Genomic DNA, 22,869 nt, shown 5'->3' with positions numbered 1-22,869 from the left:
TGAGACTCTAATAACTTTTTGAGCAATATATATTTTTCATATGTTTTTAAGTGAAAAATGTTACTTTAAGTTCTTTCCTGTTTTTCTGTTTAGTTCTTAGCTTGCCCAGTGTTTAATTTCTTTCTTTTTTCAAGGTGGCATAGATACTTGCAGAGAGCTTACATTGTATGATGATCCACATATATTCAACACCTACAGACTGTCAAAGGACTGCATGCAGTTACTTACTGAATGCCAGGATTGCTTGCATTGTCTGTTGTAGGACTTCTGTAGTCACTAAATTATCAGTCTCCATACAGTACATCACAGGAAGTTGGCAGATACAATGATCCATCTGTTATCACACCCATCAAGTGCATTGGCTCAGAGGGAAATGGCTGCAGATTGGCTCAGTGTGTGAGAGAAGTAGTGAGATTCCAAGATGCTTATCAGTCTTTCCAGAAAGTCCTTTCTGGTCTTTAGATGAGCTTGACTCGCTCATTTCTAAAAACCAACTTTCAGTTTATGCTATCATTACCTTTTCATTAGTATTTACAGAAAAACTGGATATGTTATCAAATATATTTCTTTTTCTGAGAAAAAGGTTTCAGAATATCATCTCCCCTCCTCACCAGAGAAATTCTTGGTCAGATTGTCATAGAAAATGAGCAGTGGAAAATTGAAACCGCACAATCTGGAGTTTTATTTTAAAAATAGTTGTTTTTAACCTGAACTAAAGCAAAGCAAGTATAAAACATCTTTATGTTATTTCATTGTGGCCAAGAAATTTTTTTTCTTAAATTTATACAAGTATGATCAATCACCTTCAAAGAAAGAGGTTGTGATTTTCATTGCTAATAAGAACTGTTTAGGCAGTTTCTTGTGAACTTAAGAAACCTGTTTGTTTCCTGGAAAGTCTTAGATATTTATGAAACCAAGATCACTTACAGTTTCTGAGATCTTTTAGACAAAAGCATTGATACTGTGTTTAATGGCACTTTGAAGTTTCAGTGACTACCCTGAAGGTAAATGGGCATGTGCTGATGCTTCCTATCTTGTGAATAGCCTTATTTATACACTTTTTCCCTTGGCAAGGCATAATGTCTGGTTTGGGGAGGCAAAAATCCACTTCCAAATTACTGTCTGTGTATTATATGTTTTTGACTTAATTTGAGTTCACCTTCAAAAGGGCAGAATGGTTAGAGAAAAAATTAAATGGGACAGCATGTGACTGACTAATTGAAAGTTAGAAGGGGCCTTACTTTTTCCAGACTGAAGGATACAAAATGAATGTGAACAGTGAATAGTTGTCTAGTCAGTTTAAAAGAGCCATTGTGTTACAGTTTCTTCTCTATTCACCTTCATTTTTAAACATCTCTGCTGAAAATGGGATTTTTAATAACTAGCTCAAAGTATAATATTTGGGTTATCCTCAGATAGATAAAATATGTCTTTTAAATATTGTCTCTCAAATTGAGAATTTACTATTGGTAAATTGATCAAGTTATACTTTGATTAAAAACAATAAATTCAGTTAAATTTTTTTTTGAGAATCACAAAATTTGGTGTCCATGAATAAGCCAGAGATAAGTTGAGAATAATGGTATTGAAGCTGATGTTCCAGGAAGAAAATCATATGAAATTGCTAAAACTTACACAGAAATGATTCTGCAATATTTTTTTACAAAATTTTTTTTTGCCCTCCCCCCCAGGAAAATAAAAAGTTCCTGTGGCCTTTGTAGATGTGGCTTCAGATAACTATAGTGAGCCTTTTGGCTCACTGTACCTTATAGAATAGAAAAGTAACACATTTATATACAGCTATATCAATATATAATATGAATTTAACAATTTAATATTGCTCCATAATTGTGTAACTTTATTTTGTTGTTCTAAATTTGATGAATGTGACTGATAGTCATTAGAAATTTGAGGACAGTGTGAATTTATAGTGGTGAAGAGGCCTTATTAATAATAATACTAATAACAACTATCTATAGAGTTGATTACTAGAATGAATTATGCCTAGGAAAGACGAAAAGTTAATAATTCTATTTCTAAATGTTGCTTATTGGGATAGAAGTTTTATAATTTAGAGTTGTCTGATTTTAACACACAAAACTCATAGGCTCCCATCCTTACATTAACTGCTTTAAATTGTGATAGTTTATTGTCATTATTTTAAAGCACTTTAATTTAATCTAATTCAATTGATTTTTTTTCCTGTCAAGAATCCTTCACATTAGTCTAATCTTGCTAATGATCATAGGTTCAAATAAGATCTTATTTTTATCACATCTTTCATTTATACTGTTTCTCTAGAAATGTTTTTATGCTTTAATTATGACCCTATTTGGTTTCCATGGAAACCGTATAAAATCACAACTCTGAGAATGCAACTTTCCTTAAATCATCAGTAGGAAAAAAGCTAAGCATTCTGTGGAAGTGTCTGTTTTGCATAGTTTCCAAACCCTTAGACTCATACTATACCATGCTACCATATCATATATAATTCCCTTGTCTGAAAAGTTGAGTAACTTTAAATTGTCTTTGTGTCTTTGGGTGGTAGGTTGCCTTTTGTTCCACTTTGAATGTTTTTTATTTTTTTTGAGATCACAGTGTTTTTCCTTGTGGAAGGTTCTGTGTGGTATACTAAGCACACAAGTATTGACATTCCCCTTGTGCATATGGAAGTGGCATTTTTCTGTGGATAAAAGACAGATGATAAACAAATAAACAATTTCATATGGTCATGGGCTACAATGCAAATGATGAGAAAGTGAGTGACTAGGAAAGGGCAGGGGTACTTTAGATAAGGACGTTAGTTAGCAAAAGCTTCTGGGAAGAAATGACATTTGGGTTGAGACTTGAAGCCATCCAGGCATGCAGGCACAGGGAAAAGTAAGGACAAAAGCCTCCAAGCTCACTTTGTTGGAGAAACAGATAGAAGGTCAGTGCTGTTGAAACTGGTAAACTAGTGGGAGATGGAAGAGGTAGCTAGAGATGAGATCAGATGGAACCTTGTAGGCCACGGTAAGGAGCTTAAATAGATTATTAATGCCATGTGAAGCCATTGGAGTAGGGTTTTAAGAAGAGGAATGCTATGGTGTGGTTTAAGTTTTGAAAAGATCACCTTGGCTCTATCATGGAGAATGGACTTTAGGATTCGAAGAGTGAAAGCAGTGAGAGCAGTTTAGAAGCTTTTGCTTCTTGATGAAGCTGGATTGTAAAACAGTATCTTTACATAGTGTTAATATATGTTTTGTCCAAACAACATCTATTTCATGTTTACTGCATTTTGTCTTCAGGCTGTTTTCTTTATTATCTGATAAACATTCGATAAGCCCTTCCTAGGAATAATATTGCCTTGAATATATGCATATTTTAGAGAGGATATTCGCTGTTATTTTAAGGACTATATGCATGTACTTAAATTTAAAATTTATAGCAATTATTATAATTTTTGTTTATTCCATTACAAGATATTTGAACATGCATCTTAAAAGTTGTGATTATAGTATATATACAGTTGAATTTTAACCTTGTATTATTCCATATATATTTTTTGTTTCTGGAGCATAGTTGAAAGCAAGCTTTAAAATTGTGAGCTATGATAGAGAATTACATTCAAAATAAACGAATTATTCTACAACAAACATCTAATATATAGCTCCTGAGAAATTTTACAGGCACCCCAGAAGCTTCCTGACTTTCTTCTTCACTATCAAAACTCTCTCCTTTTCCTTTCAGTAATAAATGCTCATTAAGGTAACTTAATTGTTGTAGTTTTAATAGCTGGTTTTAAAAACTGGAAAGGAGACTCAACATGGGCAAACACCAGTTGACAAAGTAAGTATTAATACCGTGTTTTCCAAAAGGTCATTTATAAGTGAATTATTTGGAAGATACGTATTTTTTTCCCCCATGAAAAACCTGTTCTAACCAGTAGATAGATTCTAAGGCTAGTCTATATAAACTGATTTAACCAGTAATGCTTAACTTTAGTGTTGAGTTGTCTACTGGGTTTTGTGATGAGAACCAGTGGATTGGGTAGGAATTGACTCTGTATTTGAAGTCCTCACCATCTGTCTTGGAAGGCTTTCCCACCTTCTAGAGCACATAGTTAGAATCATGCAGTTGCCGAGCTGGAAAGAATCTCAAGGAAAGTGGAGATAACTGTGAAGGAAGCAGCGGCGCCGGGGAGTGTTAGTGCTAGGGAGTGACCCAGGCTTTGTGGGTTTCTGGTCCTATTTACTCCTTTTCCTTTTCCAGTGGTTTGCAAGTTCTGTCCTCTTTACAAACTCTTTGTACTTATTTATGTTTTCAAACGAACCCTCAGCAGAACTCCATTATTTATAACTGGATAAAACTGTAGCCATACTACTTTAAATGTGGAGGTGGAAAAGACCAGAAACTTGCTGGGGCTCTTCCACAGGATATCGTGCTCCCAGGATCACAGGGACTAAACCACTGCCTCCTGTGTTATTGAACCTACTCAGCCCTTCCCAGCTCCAGATTGTGCCCTATCCAAAATTACTGGGTCACCCCACCCTCCAATCAAAATGCCATTCTGGCCAAGTTTAGAAAGAAAATAGGATTGAACTCACTCACACCACTGTGTAAATAACTGATCTTCATTTCCCAAAGCACTTGTAAATTTTGTAATTGAAGCGTGTTATTGCAAAGGAATCTTTTAGTGTTGAAACACCTACATGAAGTAAAAATGTTGGCAGTGTTGGAATATTTAGGTCATTTATAAATTTTTTCGCTTATGAGTTGGAAACTGTTTAAAAGTTTGTCAAAAGTTTTGGAATAAAGACAACGTCTTTCTGGATATGTTTCAATTTAAAGTTTTGAGAAGCTTTTATTGCTTTCTAATAGGTTGTTTAAAAAAATTTTTTTAAGCATAAATTAACTTTGAAGACTTCAGGGGAGAATTATACATTCCACCTTATAAAAGTGAAAAATAATGATTTGAGATTCTTCTCAGAGCTGGGTTAATATAATGGAAATTCATATGTAAACCAACAAGTTATTTATTAAAGTAAGAATTCATTTATACTGGATTTTTAAAAATAATGTTTGTGGTGACATATTTGATATTGGTGGTTAATTTTATATTTTCCAAGCATAAAACAGGCCGGGAAAGCTTGTGGAAGTAATTTGATTAGTTTGGGGGGAGTCATGCTTTTTTACAGTAAAAAAGACCAAAATAAGGGAGGCAAGACTTGGGCACTTATAGAGTAGAAATTGTATAGATGTTATCTTCTATAGTAGATGTTATTTTATGCCAGATGATAAAAATTTTAAACGTGTAATTCTAACATAGTGTGGTGCACATCAGACTTCTCTTCAAAACACACTGTGTTTAAATGCGTATTAGGGGTCAGTGGTCCTCTTACAGAAACATTAAAGATAGGCAGCAAATTTCCTAGTTTTTAGCCTGGTGTGGTAGCTCAGGTCAGTAAACTCTAAAATCCAACAGCTAAAAATTGCTTAAGCATTTTGCTGTTTTACAAAAACTCATTTGCTCTACATAACCATTTTTTAAAAAGGCTATTTTTAGGACTCAAGGTTTAGTGAACCAGACTTTATTTGCTCACTTTTGGTTCTTTACTGTTTTAACAAATGTTCACATGTACAAATTGTTTTGGTAGTTTTGTAGCACATTCTTGGTGTAAAATAGAGTAGTGTTATAGAAAGCTTAAAAGAGAGACTAACCATCTTTTTAAAAATGTTTAATTATATAGTCTGCTAACCTTGAAAAAAATACTTTCCAATATTTTGGTTTAACGTATAAACTTTCAATTCCTGGCTAATAAATATATTTTTTATGTCAACTATCAAACTCCCCATAAATAATAATCCAGCAACATACATAATGAACCCACAAAAGACTGCAATTGTATGGGTTATATGGAGAAGTAAGAAAAATCCTGTAAGAAAATTGACTTTACATGTTGTCAGTATAATGTGGCTTATGACTTTTTTCAGTTTAAATTAGGTCTTTTAAATTTATAATTCAAACCTTTGTTGGGTGCAGTGATTGAGGAAGCTGGGTGATATAAAATAATTATTCTATATTCCTGTTTTTAATCAAAATTACATTTTTTGCTATTTTACTTTAAATAGGAAGCAGGTTTTCTGTTTTGACCTAGCATTTTATGTAAAAGAGGATAAATTATTTTGTAGTAAAAGTAGAATAATGGAAAAAGAGAAGAGGATTAATACTACTGTTGAATTCTGTAGTCCTGTGGTGAAAGAAGTGGAAAGAGGGAGGTCAGTAATAATTACACATGAAGTGACCAAAGACATTCTGTAATTTTTACCTGTAAAGAATTAGGTGTATAGAATGAGATTGCTTGATAAGGGCCTGTTCTATTTGTCATAGACTGTGTAGCTTAAATATAAGCCACGGTACCCACCAGGTCTCAAGGATATGACACTGAGCCTGATCTAAGAAACCTCTGTGTGCGAAGTCTTCATAGTAGTCATCTCCCCTCCCCAGTCCCTCCCCTCCCTTCCCCTCCCTTCCCCTCCCCTCCCCAGCCCCTCCCCCTCCCAGCCCCTCCCCTTCCCCTCCCCTTCCCCTCCCCCTCAGGCAGATGTTATTTTTGCTACATTTGCTATTTTAACCTGTCAGTTAAAAAATAATTACTCTGTCAGTATGGCTGGCGGCTCATATAGGAAAAATATGCTGTCTCTTAATCAAAGGTGATTACAGTTTTTTCCTGTCTATAAATGTGCTTGTTGTGTAACGAGAATGCATTAGTCTCAGCCTGATGTACGAAATGAAAGGCAGCAAGAAGCAGCACCATTGTTATCACTCCAGGCGTGTCTAATGAATCGTGTTTCCATGTTCTCTCGGTCATGCCGTAGAGTGCCCTCAGCCAGGGCTAAGCCTCCTGTAAAATGCTCTGTAAGATTATTGTAGCAAGAACAGAAATGCTGGATGAGTGGGGGTGGGGAGAGAATGCCAACGAGACAGCTGCATTTCAAACAGTTACAGCTGCAAGGATTACTCACTGTAAGAGCAGTGACAGACAACTGTTTGAGCTTTAGTGTAAAAGGCAATCTGGGGACTTGCTCTGTCAGAATTTTAGTAGCAGTCTGGTGTGTGAGTGTGTTGTGTGTTGTGTTTCAAATCAGGTTGTGTCTGAAGAGTGGAAGGAAGTATTTTTAATTTTTACTGCTCAATTGTGCCAATCTTGAAATCAGTAGTTGAGTCATCTTGATTAAAGTCATTGTCTTAGAGGAAGTTTATAAAATGTTTGTTTTGCAGTGTTGACGGATTTAAATATAAACGTTCTACCTGAATCACATATCTGGTTTTCCTCCTCTTTCAAAATTTAATTTTCTCCTGTGGTGATTCCTGTCCTAAGAATGTTGATCTTTCTTGTAATTTATGAACACAGAGCATTATTTTTTTTTAAAGCATGTGGCTGTTTAATAAATAATAGTAGCCTTATTTTAAAAAATCTATTTCAAATATGATATATCTTTTTAAAGGAACATGTTCATTGAAGAAAATCTCGTAACGTACACAAAGAGGTAAAGAAGAAAATAATAATTATTCCAGCAACCAAAGATAACTTAATTTTGATGGCTGTCCCTCTAGGCCTTTATTCGTTTACGTGTATTATTAACGAAATTAAGAGCATATTAATAGCTTGAAAGGGTAAAAAGTAATAATTACTTAAAAATCTTTGAAAAGAGTAGCAAATAGGGGCAAGTTTAGTTCTTAGAAGTCAGTAACAGCCATTGTGCAAGATTTCTTTTTCACTGTGTGACTATTAAAGTAACACTGCAGCCTGACTGTTTTCTGTAGCAGTTATCTTTTGAAGGTCTTGTTCAATTTATCTAGAAATTTAGTTTTATGGTCTCCTTCAATTTAAAGTTTAGTGGCTTTACATGGAGTCCTGTGATCCATTGAAATGCTAACTTGGGTCATGTCTCAACTGCTACAGTGCTGTGTAGAAACCGTCATTAAAATTCTGGTTATCCTGCAACTGGCAGAGAACTCATGCTGTTAGAGATTCCTTAGTTAGACATTATACTGTTAAAATTTTGAATTACAACGGTGCTTCTGTCTGATGAATATTGTCAACGTTCATAATCATTTAAAGTGGCAAATAGGTCAAAACAAATGGAGCATTTTGATATATATATATCTTCTATCTCTAATTCTTATTTGATTGATGAATTGACATTGGGATAGTTAAAATCCGTTTCAACATAGATTTGTTAACTGATACCAAATATTCTACACCCACAAGCCAATCAAGGAAATCAGAACTCTAAGTGGGTTGAATTTGAATTAAGTAATAAGTCAGTCCATTTAGTTATTAATGACCTCAAATATAGATTTTACAAGGCAGTCGATGGCAACGTAACTGTGATCAATCAATAGTGTTGTTATGTAATTGGATTTTTTATGGGTATAATGCTGTATTTCAGAATTAACATAGCAGTATGCTACTTTGTTACTCAATTTTTTTGTAAGTCAGTTTTAAGAAGGCACTGTATATCAACTATACCCCAATTAAAAAAAAGAAAAGAAAGCAGACACTTCAAAAATCTCTATATATTTATCTTTAAAATATTTCATTTGTTGCAACCCTTAAAATTAAATGGATAAATGATAAATTGATAAATGTTATTATAATATTTGCTTAGTACAATTCCTAGGTAGTAGGTTTAATACTTAAATAAAAACAAAACTAGTGGGCTTTATATATTGCAGATAAAGGTTGAACACAAAGGCAGTGGGAAAATTATAAATCCTGGATTCAGAGCTGCAGTATCTTTAGCATTTTGTCACTGAAATCTAACTGGCAAATAATCTCCTCGTTTCATGTGCCTTGCTTTAATCTATTTGTGTTTCTGGAGTTTGGAGTACAATTTGATTTTCAGTAATTTTAATGGCTGAATAAGGAGTGCCATCCCTGAAAGTGTCCCTCCCCCCTCCAGTATTTGCAATGGCCAATGTGGTTACTGAACTCAATGTTCTGGATAATAGGTTTCATTAGTTTTGATGCCTGAGGTAAAAAAGCAGTAGGTGGGAGCAAGAAGTGTTTTTGATGTCTAGACGTTCATTTCAGCTGTTGCTGCAATATGATACATTAAAAGGAAATATGTATCATAGCTCAGAGGAAATATGTATTCTTTGAAAGTAATTCTACTTTTAAACTGTGTAAGGCATGGTGACCTGAATTCTAAAACCATGAGCTTGAATTTCTTGAAGGTTTCACAATCTTTATGCTCCTCCCTACCCTATTCCATTCTCCCTCTTCCCATTTTTTTCCCCTTCAAGTAAAGTATGTCAGTTTCATTTGTCGAATTGGAAAAGATATCTTTCCATGATCTCTGCTGGGAAACACAAAATCATTGAAGTATATGCTGCTTTGATATTTTGCCATATTGACTTTTTTTCCTGAACCTTTTATATGATTTTTCTTTCAGAGAAGCTTATTAGTTCTGCAAGGAGCCATGTTTCGCAAAGTTGAAAGAAGTTGTATTACAATTTGTGATGATTTTGAAAAATTATTTGGGAACTAAGCAGTAATTAGACTGCTATTTAAATTTTCCTTTCTAAAACACTGTCTCTCTGCTAAAAGAAAACATTTATATAATACTTTTGCAGTTTAAATATTTGATTATGAGGATTACTGTATTAAAAAAGGTTAAATAAGAGCCATTTAAACAAATTCTGATTATAGCTTTTGCAATTTAAGTGAGGTAACTTTAGTGCCAAAATAGTTTTTCTTTTTAAGTAGGCAGCTGTGGTAGTACTTAGTTTTATTTTTCAGTTTCAGTCTGGCTATAATTGACCACATAACATCAAGAGAAAGTTTTAATTTAGGAATTTATTTTGGTTGAGTTTTGCCAGTCATTTATTGTACATTCATTTTACTTCTCTTGGTGCTTTTATTTCCTGAGACTATTAACAAAGTTTTAGAAAAAATTTTCCATTATACCTAAGTATACACTATAGAGATAGTTTTCTTGCTAATTTATAATCTTAAGGAGTTGATAAACATTTAAGTTGAAACTTGAAAGATCAAAAGAATTAGAAAGGCTTTTTTTTTTTCTTTTCTTTTAAAGATGAAGACAGTTATGCCCTGGGGAGATTGTAGGTTTCATAAGGATAGGGCCCTGCACCTGCTGGCCTTCTTGTAAAACTTCTTGGCAGTTGCTTTTCTTCTCTGTCCACATTGGAAGGGAGATAGAGAATTAAGTAGTAAGTGCCCCTCATGTCATTTATAGAAACTTAACCTAGACCAACTACGCCCTGACTCCCCTCCCCCCGCCCCCCCCCCCCCCCAAATAGGATACTTTCTGAAAAATCTCAATATGAAGCAAATGAAGTGTTGGTTTAAATTTTACCTTGGGAGGAGGATGTATCAGATAAATTAGTTGAAAAACCTGTTTCTGTGATTTCAGTTTTGTTCAACCTTTGAAAAGGTTACTTTGCAGCTATTTAGAAAACAATAATTTAAGGTGCAAATTGTGAATCCAAGGGGAAATTTAAGTGTTGAAGGTTGCCTTTCTAGTCAGTCCTAAGAATAAAAGGGGGGTGGGGTAGTTTAACAACACAAGCCTTATGGAGAAGTGGTGTAATGGAAAGAGCATGGGCGTTAGTCAGAAAAGTTGGATTTGAATTCCATCTTTGCTACTAATCCTCTTTACTGAATATAAGGAGATTTTAATTGAAGCTAATTCCAATGAAATTTGAAAAGTATGTGCACACATAATAACAAGTCAGTTCAAAACAGGTTTATGAATATATGAAATGTCCTAGTCAGTGCAGTTATGAAAAGAAATTGCTTCCCCTGAGGAGTTTAATTAATGGAATAATTTGTATATTTACTATTTATAAAAGTAGATATAAAATGCATTTGATCCCATTAGCTGTTGAGTATAGATACATTTAAACTAGATTTTTGAATATGTTATGTGACCTTGGGCAAGTTTAAGGTTTTTAAGCCTTAGTTTTTTCATTTATAAAATAGAGATAAGAATAAACTATTGGTCATTGTTCTTAGTCGTAAACTAAGAAAAGGAGTTGGTTAAAAGAATACTGAGTATTCACTTTTAGGATCAGTGCTCCAGGTTGGTCTGATGAGAAACTGGTGCTATCACCACCAAGCACTGGATGCTACAGTACCTCTGCTACTTTAACCTCAGGAAACTTGATCTTGTAGCCTCTGTTTTTAGTGCTGACAGAAAGATCTCTCCATCCACTCCCTTTTGAGTCCCTAGATCCATGGTCAAAGTATGGTGCCGGAGCATCTAGTAGTTAGGATATATATCCTTGTCCATATTGTAGGAGAATCAGCATTTTCAACTCCTGTTAAGGGTGACTGACCATCTTCGTCCCCAACCAGAACTCATGAAATAGGCAATTTGCAATGATGGGAAGAAGTCAGGTACTGAGTGGCAAAAGTGAATGTTTTGTGTCCTTTCCTCTGTCTCATAGCGTTGTGGTGGAAAGTAGCACTCCCCCTCCCCTCCATTTATTTGTAGTGCTTGGTTCAAACTTGGTACATAAAGCCTCCTAAAATGAGAAAGCTTGTTTTCTGGGTAGAAAACTAACCTTGACTGTTTAAGTTATTTTACTTTCTTCTTATTATTTTAAAATAAAAGACTTTTCAACATTCGATAGCAGTTCTGCAAAGTATTTAAAGTAATTTTGCCTCACAGTGGTTTTCAAAGTCTCTATTTGATTTTTGAGAGCATTCCTAATTTCTGTCCTGGTGCTTGAAGTATAACGCAGCCAAGAACTGTTGGACAGTGATTATCGGCCAAATATCTATTATTAGACTCCAAAAATGTCATTCTAGATTTAACTTATTTTGGAATTTTAGAGATTCATTGAAATATACATCACTCTTGTATTTCTGGAAATTTTTTATGTGAAATAGATAAGAAATAAAGTATGGTCTGACTTATGTTCCTTTCCACAAGTTTATTTGCTATATACAGATAGTAAATTAAAAGGGTTAGCATGTTAATGCATTATCCTTAAATCCATCGCTTAAATAATAGTATTTATTAGAGTGGTTAATCTTGGATCACAGTTGTTGACTTCTAGTAAATTACTGACTGCTTTCAAATCTTTAATAAAATATGTAACTTATGAAATTTAAATGTTTATATGAAGTCCAAACACTGTATCCTTTTTAATTACCTCTACTGACTTATTTAAAATTTTACTGGTTAACTTACAGGATAATTCATAATTTTCTATTTTTTTCACCTTTAGTATACTTTTCTTAAACAAGAGCTTAATGTAGTGGGATCTGTTTTACTTCATGTAATTACTTTCTTCCCTGTTTTCTATTACATTGGTTCCTAAACTTTGTAATACTATATGAGGAAGATATAAGAATTTAATTAATTATTTAATAATATTAATAAAAGTCCTTTTTCAAATTAATTTTTAATATTTAAAAAACAAAAATATTTTCCTGAATTACTTTGTTCTATTTGTATTATTTATAGTAATTAACATAAAGTACATAATATAAATAACAGTATATTGTGTTGTTGGGGAGGAACACTGTGGTCGGGTCTGCGGTCTCTTTTTGCTTAAGCTGTTTTTTTGCTTTTTGCTTTTAATAATTTATGAGTGAAGGTTAACCAAATAGACACCAAACCTTTGGGTAAAAACAATTATGTTTAGAATACATATTTAGAATAGGAGTCCTTTTAATTCACACCCTGTTCTCATTTTTAGCACTAAAAATGTATTTCAAAAAATCAGTGTAAGCATAATCCAGAAGCTGCCCCCCCCAACCTCCATCCACCCCTTGCCCCAATTTCTCATGTCCCTTTGTTATCAGCCCTCCTCCAACCACCCCCATCCCTGGAAACCATTGAGCAGTTTACATTACCTCGTTTACCTTTGCAGGAATGTTATGTGCATGAAATCATATAGCATGTGGTCTTTAGAGTATGGCTTTTTTCACTTAGCATAATGACATTCATTCATGTTTTGAGTATCAGTAGTTCCTTTTATTTCTGAATAGTATCCCGTTATATGGATTTTCCACTGTTTGTCCTTTCCCCAGTTGAGAGACAACTGTTTCCAGTTTTTGTCAATTATGGGGGGAAAAAAAACCAAGTAAAAACATTTGCTGCAGTTTTTCATGTGAACCTAAGTTCTTATTCTACTTGAATATATACTTAGGAAGGATATCGCTGGGCTGTATGTAAAGTGTAACTTTAGAAAAATTGCCAAAGTCAGCTTTTCCACAGTGACTGTACGAATTTTGCATTTCCGTTAGCAGTTTAGGACAATTCTAGTTACTCTGTGTGCTCACTAGCACTTAGTATTTTCAGTTTTTCTTTTAAGCCATTCTAATGGGTGTTATCTTACTGTGATTTTAATTTGCATTTCCTTAATGACTAGTGATGTTTTGAGCATATTTTCATGTTTTTATTTGCCATTCATGTATCTTCTTTGGTGAAGTATCTGTTAAATCTTTTGTCCATTCTCTAGAAATTTTTTTTTTTTAATTTGTGGTGTTTAGGGCTTTTTCTCAAGAATAGCATCTTCTGAATACAAGTCCTTGTCAGATATGTGATTTGTAACTGCTTTTCCCCCATCCGTGGCTTATCTTCTCCATAGCTTAATGTAACTTTTGCGTGCTTTTTAAGGAACTGAGTTCTTCATACTGATGAAGCTCTTTTTAACAGTTTTTATTTATGGATCATGCTTTTGGTGTCGTATCTTTGAAGTCTTCGATTAACCTAAGCTTATAAAAGGTTTCTCCTATATTTTCACAGTTTTATAGTTTCAGGTTTTGCATTTTGTTTTCTGATCCCTTTTGAGGTTTTCTATATGGTGTGAGGTAGGGTTTGAGGCTGATTTTTTTACATTGAGATATTCATTAAATCCAGCACCATTTGTTGAAAAGACTGTTCTTTCTCCACTGTATTGCCTTTGCAAGCTGTGTTGAAAATCAGTTGACCATATATTTGTGGGTCTATATCTGGACTCTCTATTCTGTTCTGTTGATCTGTGTATCTATCCTTTCTGTAGTGTACCATATTGTTTTGTTTATTCTAGCTTTATAGTAAATCTGGAAATCAGTTGGTGTAAGTCTCCCAACTGTAAGATTTAGATCCAAGGATTTCATGGGTTTTGGTGCTGTTATAAGTGGTACTCAAATTTTTAAAATTTTCTAATTATTCATTACAGTTTATAGAAATATGATTGTTTTGTGTCTGTTGACCTTAACTGACTTAAACTCAGTTTTAGTTCTAATAGCTTTTTTTTTGTTAATTCTTTAGGACTTTCTAATAGTCATGTTATCTGCAAAAAAAAGATCATTTCATTTCTTCCATTCCAGTTAGTATGCCTGGTACTTCTTTTTCTTGTACTGGCTGAGACCTCCACTGTAATGTGGAATAAGAGTGGTAAGAGCAGACATCCTTGCTTTGTTTTTGATATTAGGAGAGAATATTCAGGGTTTTAACCATAAGTACGATGTTTGTTGTAGGTTTTTTGTAATTGCTCTTTTAAGATTTTTTTTCAAGAAAAAATTTCTAAGACCTATTTTAAAAATTGTTAAAGTCAGGATAAAATCATAATGGTATCTTAAGACAGTGATGTAATTGGCATTGCCTGTGCATGCTCACGTTTGTTTAGTATTCCACATTGCATGTCTAGACAGCTATATAACCCTTCAACATTTCAGTTAACAAATTATTTGAGGATCATTTGAGGAAGAAATAGAGCTCTGTTGTTTGAGAACTTTCCTTTGACATCTTCTGTTAAGGTCAAAGTAGCGCCAACATTAAAAAATAATATCATGAGGAAACAATCAGATGAGAATGTGAGGTATTCTATAAAACAACTAACCTGGTTTCTTCAGTAAATAAATGCCATGTTTGAAAAGAGGAGATGAGTTGTTGCAGATTAAGGAGACTTAAGAGATATAACTTGAGAGGTAATTGATAGACCTTGTTTAGATTCTGATTTGATATATAATGAAGTACTTGGGAGTGGGATTTGCCTCAGAATGTATCAAGAAAAACAAAAAGAAAAAAGAAAGCAGGGTGGTTAAGCAGATGACACAATGTTGATAATTTGGTTTAGGAATTTATTTGAGGCCTGTTATTCTATATTAAAGTATGTTTGAAGGTTTTAATGATAAAAGTTTTTTTTTTTAATATGCAGAATAGGTGTCACCAACTTGGAAGAAAATCTTGGAAAGATGAATGGGACACTTTTTTCATTAAATACTGCATCACCAGTACTCTTTATGGCACAAAAGACTAATATGTAGAAAAAACTGTTACTGGTGACTGATTTGAAGAGTAATTCAGAAGAGTTGGACTTTGAATGTTGATAAAGTTTTAGGAATTTTTAGCTTACATTAGGAAATAAAAGGAAATTAATATGGGATGTTCCTTTTATTGAAATGTTAGCTTGCTTTCTCACTCAGGAAAACTCTACCCCCAAAGATAAATGTGTGAAAATAGAGACTCATGATGCCTTTAGAGGACTGTAGAAAAATTTTGGATGTTTTGTCTGAACAGAGATAATGTATTGATAGCAGGAATGTTTGCTTATTTGCTGTACTTTATTTCCATTTCTCTAGTTATAAATAATATAAAATGTCTCTGACAAAGGTTAATTTGGAAAAATTTGGTAGGTCATGATTAGCCACATAGTCAGGAAGATAAAGAGTTATCTGACATCCCAAGAAAAAAAATATTTATCCAGTTTTATCATTTAAAAAAAGTCCTGTAGAGAAAACCCTTAAATGTTAAGTACACTCTTTTGAATTCTTTCTGATTGGAAAATAAGGAGAGATGCATTTTGAGATGTCAGTTGGTGTGGTAAATGCATTAAAAATGCGTTGTGGATTTAACATGTGTTTCAATTCTCTGTCAACATTTTCTCTGGTGAGTACTTTTGTCAAGACACCAAGTAAAAGGCAGAGGAAATTTTCTTCTGCAAATGTCGTTTGCATCCTTTCAATTTTTTGCTGTGTTGAAATGAACTAATATAGTTTAGAAGAAAATTAGCTATCTTCTCTAGGGCATTTTATAATTTTTACATATGAAAAGAACGTTAGGAATACATGAGGCATTGTTAGTCTGTTGGATTCTCTTGTGTTAGCGTTACTTGTGGCTCTAAGTAATGCTACAACATATTTCAAAGGCAAATATGATACTTCCCAAAATGTTAAACATTAATGAAATCATGAGTTCAGGAACTAAATTTGATGTTATATTAAGATTTAATTTTCTGACATTCTCCCTAAAATCATGTCCTTAAAATCCTATTCATATACTGCTTTCAAAACATTTAAAGAAATTTGTGTAATGTCATTTTTGGATATTTTTTCCTGGTTTTCTCTCTTAAAATACATGATAACCTTTGTATTAATTTGTGACATTTTGTTACTTTAAATAGAACTTTAATAACAAAATTAGTCTTTGTGACACTTATTAGGAAGAAAGATTAATTTGAGAATTTTGGATGATTTCAAACTTTGAAGAGACAGGTTGGTAAGACCTTTATGTGGGGGGGATTGTACCATGCCTATATTTCAATAACTTTAAAATCAAAACACATTATTCCCTTCTGTACATAAGTATTTTATGACTTTGGGCAAGTATTTAACTTCTTTTCTGTGTTTCAGTGCGATTTAATCTACTTAAATTAGCTCATTAACTTTGCTTTAGAAAAATATTTTTAAAGTTTCTTTTATTTTTATTTGGATGCCCTGCTTACTGGTTCATTTTTTTGTTTTGCTTTGTTTTGTTTTATTTTCAGTTGTGGAAGAAGGACTCTGGGAAAATGGCCTTTCCTACGAATGTCGGACGCTGCTCTTCAAAGCGATCCACAATCTGTTAGAAAGGTAAGAGAAGGAATATCATCATGGTGGTTTTGACACACTCAAGTATAATGCTAGATACTCAGAGGGTTTCCTGTAATTCTGAAAACACTTTCACATACAACTTTATAAAAATGTATATAAACTTCTCCTTTCTTTTTATATTGATACAATTTCAAACTTAGAGAATTTCTAGGAGTGGCACAAAGTACTCCATATATCCTTTCACACAGCTTCACTAACAGTTTTTCTTTTGCCCAGTTTGCTTTATAATTTGTGTGATTCCTCACCCTCTCACCCACCCCGCTTTTGCACCCAGTGTGAATCATGTGTGTGCATGTGTGTGCATTCAGATTTATTCCCTCATACGCCTGAGAGTCATTTACACACTTGAGATTCTTTTTCTGTAACTCCGAAGTATTTAGGTGTGCATTTCCTAAGGGCAAGGACATCCTCTCATATAAGCCCAGTACAATTATGAAAATTAGGAAATAAAACCTTGCTAAAATGCCATTATCTAATCCATAGTTCAACTCAGATGTTACCATTTGTCCCAGTTACGTTCTTTTAGCTTAACCTCCCTCCCCCAAGGTTAGTCTGTAATGATGCATTATATTTAGTTCTCATGTCATTTTAAATCTAGAAGAGTTCCTTAACCTTTCTTTCTCTTTCTCAACATTGACATTTTGGATGAGTTCAGGCCATGTGTTTTATATAATGTACCTCAATTTGAGATAGTTTCCTCATGATTAGATTTAGTTTATGTTTTTTCAATAGGAGTACCATAGAAATTATGTTGTGTCCTTCTCAGTGTATCGGAAGAGGAGGCCCATTTGTTGAGCCTCTCATTATTGATGATTATTAACATTGATCCCTCTCGTGAGTGGTGTTCTGCCAAGGTTCTCCACTGTAGATTAATAAGTAACTATGATCTTTGTTATTTCTGTCTTTGAAATTAATAAGTAATTTGTGGCCAGATCCAATGAGATTGTGTAATTATCCCATTTGTAATGAAATTCTGAGTCACTTGGTTAAGCTTCTATTGGTGGTCCTCGTCTATATCAGTTATTACTTGTATGACTGTAGTGTCACCATTCCTTCTATTTTTATTAGTTGGCATTCTTTTGTAAGGAAAAGATTTTCAGTTTCTGCCATGGATTTATGTATTTCTCTCTCTCCCTTAATCTTTCTATCTATATAAATTTGTAAAAGAGGAATTCCTGTTCTACTCAGTGAATTATAATTTATCACTATCATTTAATTTGATGCCTAAGTTCTTGCAGATTCAGCCGGCCGGAAGCCCCTTCATGATGGCTCCTGTGGTTTTTTGACCTGTCCTCATCATTGTTTGAGCACCTCCTTACTTGCTGGCATAACAATATGTCCCAGGCTCTGGATGGTGTTTTAAGGGGATGCATAGATGAAAAAGGATGGATTATTTAAGAATTTCTATGGGAAAAACTTTGTACTTCCTTCCCTGAGTTTATATATAGTTCTTTTAGGTGATCAAAACTGGAAGGACATTCTAGTACTTTTAGGTTTCTTATCCAAGCTATTATCTAGGGTAATATCACTGCAATATCACTGCTTAGGATTCTTAACTTACAGTTAATAAGTTGTCATAATTTAGGTCACTCAGAAAGACCTTTCCCACCAAATTTATCTATTTTTCATTCTGAACTTTTGTTCCTACTTCTGTGATTTGGAGTAGACCTAGAGGCTATCTGTTACTAAGGCAGTATATTTTAGAAGCATTGATTTTAAGAGTTGAGTACTCTTAAATATGCCAGATATTTGGCAGTTCTTTCTCCCATTGCAAAACAAAACAAAACACAAGTATACACAAAGTCCCTTTAGGAAAATGTGGAAAATTTACTATTTCCATAATTCTGTGCCAGAATAAAGCTCTTATATCTGTATAGTAATTAATGTACCTTTAAACACAGTCCTTTTAACATAATTTTTAAAAATTAATTAATTAAGTAATTTTATTTTTGGCTGCGTTGGGTCTTCATTGCTGCACGCAGGCTTTCTCTAGTTGCGGCGAGCAGGGGCTACTCATTGTGGTGCGCGGGCTTCTCATTGCGGTGGCTTCTCTTGTTGCGGAGCACGGGCTCTAGGTGCATGGGCTTCAGTAGTTGTGGCTCGTGGGCTCAGTAGTTGTGGCTCGCGGGCTCTAGAGCGCAGGCTCAGTAGTTGTGGCACACGGGCTTAGTTGCTCTGCAACATGTGGGATCTCCCTGGACCAGGGCTCGAACCCGTGTCCCCTGCATTGGCAGGCGGATTCTCAACCACTGCACCACGAGGGAAGTCCCAATAATTTTTTAATGTATATGGGACAAAGTACATATTTTTTAAAATTGTAGCTCACTGTGTTGTTTTTTATATCATAATTTATTCTTTTCAGAAAAATATTAATGAATTTGTGATTGAATTGTATTCTTTTTAGTATTTTGTGTTTTAAATGGTAGCATGTTTCTTTGTTGGAAGAAAATTAAAAGAGCAGAAAAACTGGGAGAAAAGAGAAATGCAGAAGATTTGTTTATTCTGTGCTCATGTATTCAGAATTTATGATAGAAACTGTAGTCTAGGTCAGATTGAATTATTATTTTATAAGAAAGTTAATTGTGTCATATGCAGTATGTCATGCAATAAAGCTTGAGGTAGTTCAGAAGAACTTTGGGTTGGGCCTTGGTTTGATTTCAGGGTCTGTTATTTGGACAGTTGCCCTAACCTCACAAAGTCTTAGTTACTGCCCTTTAAATTACATGTAGGATACTATGCATCTTGAGTTTTTGTTAGATGTTGTATATGATGCCTGCCACATAATACTTGACCTATTTTCAATGATTATTAATTCCTTTTCCCCATAAATTATTATTTTGCATATTTTAATTTGAATCCTCCTATAAGAGTTTATTTTGGAACAAAACAGTGTTTCTTTTAGAAAATAATGAATAATTAAGCTGTTCGGCCCCCTTTCTACTATTAGAATGGATGAGTTGAGATTCTTTTGAAAATTTGTAATAGTTCTTTTGTCCTTTAAAATAATGTTGTCTTTTCATCAAACTTTAAGTAACTATGTTCTATGAATGAAAATTACCCTACTCATGAGACAGGGAAGCATTTTACATGATTGTTTTTAGCTCTCTTTATTCATTGTCAACAGAAACTGGGTTGGCTAATACATGCTTGCCCTTTTGTTCTTCTCATAGCTTAGAGCACTTGCTGTAACTTACTTATCTGTTTACAATCTAAATTTATTGAAATACAGTTTACTATCTTATTCTCAGCAATTTTCTGTTATGTCTTTGCATTTCTATTTAGATAAGATTGACTTAGTTTCCTATAAAATGGTGAAGGATTGTTTTTCTCAGCACAGTAACTTTCTCATTATGAGAGCTCAATAAATGGTTAGCTCCTATTATTATTAGCTAACAGAAGTATTGATATTACTGTTTCCAAGGTTGGACACAACATTAAAAGTCAGTTAGTCTGTTTACCCAGATAATTCTGGAATACCATTCTAAATATAATATCCTTTTTATGTGGTCCTCCATCCTTTCCTCGAATACTTCTGATTATGTGAGCCGAACTTTCCAAAGTTCTTTTCATCTTCTGAGAATACTCACTGTTAGAAAGTCTTTCTTATGCCGAGCAGAAGTCTGTCTCCCTGTAGTTTTCTTTTCTTTACCTTGATTTTGTTCTTTGGGGGTCATATATAATTCATCTAATCCTACTTCCATGGGGTGGCCTGTTTACCATCTTGGTCCCCTAAGTTATTTATTTTTCCTTGTTTGTGGTTCTTACTATATATTACTATATATCTTTATATATTATTACTATATATCCGCACCCCTTTCCTCCAGCCTTCCAGATATTCCTCTAGTCAGCTCAGTTCTCTTCATTTTGATTGCCACTGACCTACTTTAAAACTTCATAAGTGTTTCACGAAGTATTGCAGTGGCCTCTTTAATCAATCAGGTTAGACTCAGTTATGCTGCAGTAACAAAAGACCTTGAAAGCTCTTACTGTCTTTTGACAGTTGAGGTTCATTTCTTGCTCATGCTACTTGACCATTGTGAGTCATTTACTGCAGCACTGCTCTATGTCCTCTTACCTCCAGGCAGGAATTACGCTGTTGGGGCACCCTCTGTCAAAGATTCCTGATAAAGAGCAAAGAGCAATGGCAAAATACATAATAGCACATTCATTGAAGCTTCTGTTCAGAAGTGGTACATGCCATCTCTGCTCATATTTCATTGACCAAGACATTTACCACCAAGCTTAAAGTCAAGTGGATGAGAAGGTGTTATCCATCAGTGGGAGGTACCAAAGTCACATGGCCAAGCTTGATGTCAGTGGGACAGGGAGAGATAGCACATATTTGAGAAAAGGATACACTCTACCATACCTCTTAATTGAGGTCTTCTCTCTTCTAATAACCTATACTCCAAACAGGTGCTGTTTATATTACTAAAAACACAGATATGTTTCTAAAACACAGTTATCGGTGTATTTATACATGTTTTTGAAACCTTTGAGCCATATTGGCTTCTTACGGTATTTTCTTCACCTGTGATTTCTGAGTCAGAATTTCAGTATCTGAAAGTGTGTAGGCCTTCTAAGTCTTATGGTTTTAGATCATACAATCATGGTTATTTTTCCTCTTTTCTGAGAAGGTAGTGTGCTTCCTGTTTTCTTAATGATCAATTATCCCTTTTTGGCAAAATGACCAGAATAATAAAATACCATTTTGTTTTTTTACTTCTATAGAATCTGCTAATTTGACTTGACTCCCCCCCTCCACCCCTTTGTGCCTGCTTTCTCTCTCTTTCTCTTTTTAAAAATAATGCTCTATTCAGACTGTTCTTCATCAGTCTTTGCAATTTCATGGGATTTTGTATGTATTTCTAATGAACTTGTCAAAGGTTACACTTTGTATTTTAAGTTTAGGTTGTCTCACACTCCTCACTAATAGAAAAGCACTTTGCTGTGAATAGATTTTGGAAAACAAAAACCTGCAGGTTTTTTCAGAAATTTCTTCATTTGGCATTTTTAATATTGCAGATTTAATGGCTATTAACTCTTATGTTTTTATAATTTGTATAGTTTTCATAATATACCATATCCTTCTCATGTAACTCTATTTAAATAAAGTAAAACATTTGGTTGAAAAGCTTTAAAACAAATCCAGGAAATGTGTGCAGTTCATATCACCCAGAGTTTTTATTAATGCTTCAGTGATTTGCACCACATATGGGACTTATGAAAATCTTGCTTTTGTAGCTTTGAAGAAATACTTAAAATGTCTGCCATAATGCTGTCAAATTGGCATTATGTGTGGTAGTGTACTTTAATTATAATTTTCTTAAGTTTTTAAAATTAAACACAGCTGATTTTGATGGAAAGGTTTTGTTGTGTTTTTTTTTCCCCCCCTCTAAAATGCAAATCATTGCTTTGCACACAATGGAAGATTACATGGGTCTCTTGAAGCTGTTACGCTCTGTCCGGTCCATGCTTACTTAGGGAGACTCTAGTCTGTGGGTATTTGATATTTGTGAAACATAATGGCTCTTTGGAGTCGTCCATTGGTGCTGCTTTCCTAATGGGTTGTCAGCCGGTTCACCCATGGCAGTGTATGACACAGCTGTCAAGTGCCTTGGCTCAGAGCTTCTTCTTTGCCAAGAGTTGGTGTTTAGAGTGAAGATACTCAATTTGGAAAAGTACAGTAAAAATAACATGGAGAAAATTGGAATTATATGATAACGGTAACATTATATTTGTAAATTAGTAGCTTTCAATGCCTTACAGTATTGTGATCCAATAGAGGTGATTATCAGAGGGCAAAGGAGCAAGGTCCTTGGATGTGGTGGTTCAAGGATTTCAAGATGATGAGTATATTCAGTAGAGAATGGTGATAGAGTATAGCCCTAGTTGAAGAAATGGTTATGTGATCCTGCAACATTGAGGGTCCTTTGGTAAATAAGGTGATAAGAGGAGCTGGAAATGAGTAATTAATAAATTCCCATTT

The 22,869-nt window shown here is 34.0% G+C and overlaps 1 protein-coding gene across 4 annotated transcripts in view; it reads left to right on the top strand.

Annotated features, from left to right (window-relative positions):
• Positions 1-22,869, top strand: part of MED13L (mediator complex subunit 13L) — a 291,782-nt gene that overhangs the window by 137,459 nt on the left and 131,454 nt on the right. For all 4 annotated transcript variants that reach the window (XM_082355688.1, XM_082355690.1, XM_082355687.1 and 1 more), the window contains exon 3: positions 16,775-16,859. In XM_082355688.1, coding sequence (XP_082211814.1) covers positions 16,775-16,859 — 85 coding nt within the window. The remainder of the gene's footprint in view (positions 1-16,774; positions 16,860-22,869) is intronic.

The sequence above is a fragment of the Balaenoptera borealis genome (genome assembly GCF_965194805.1).
Source record: "Balaenoptera borealis genome assembly, chromosome: 14".
Classification (NCBI taxonomy): Eukaryota; Metazoa; Chordata; class Mammalia; order Artiodactyla; family Balaenopteridae; genus Balaenoptera; species Balaenoptera borealis.
The sequence above is the reverse complement of the archived record's forward strand: the minus strand, read 5'-3'. Positions and strand labels throughout refer to the sequence as shown.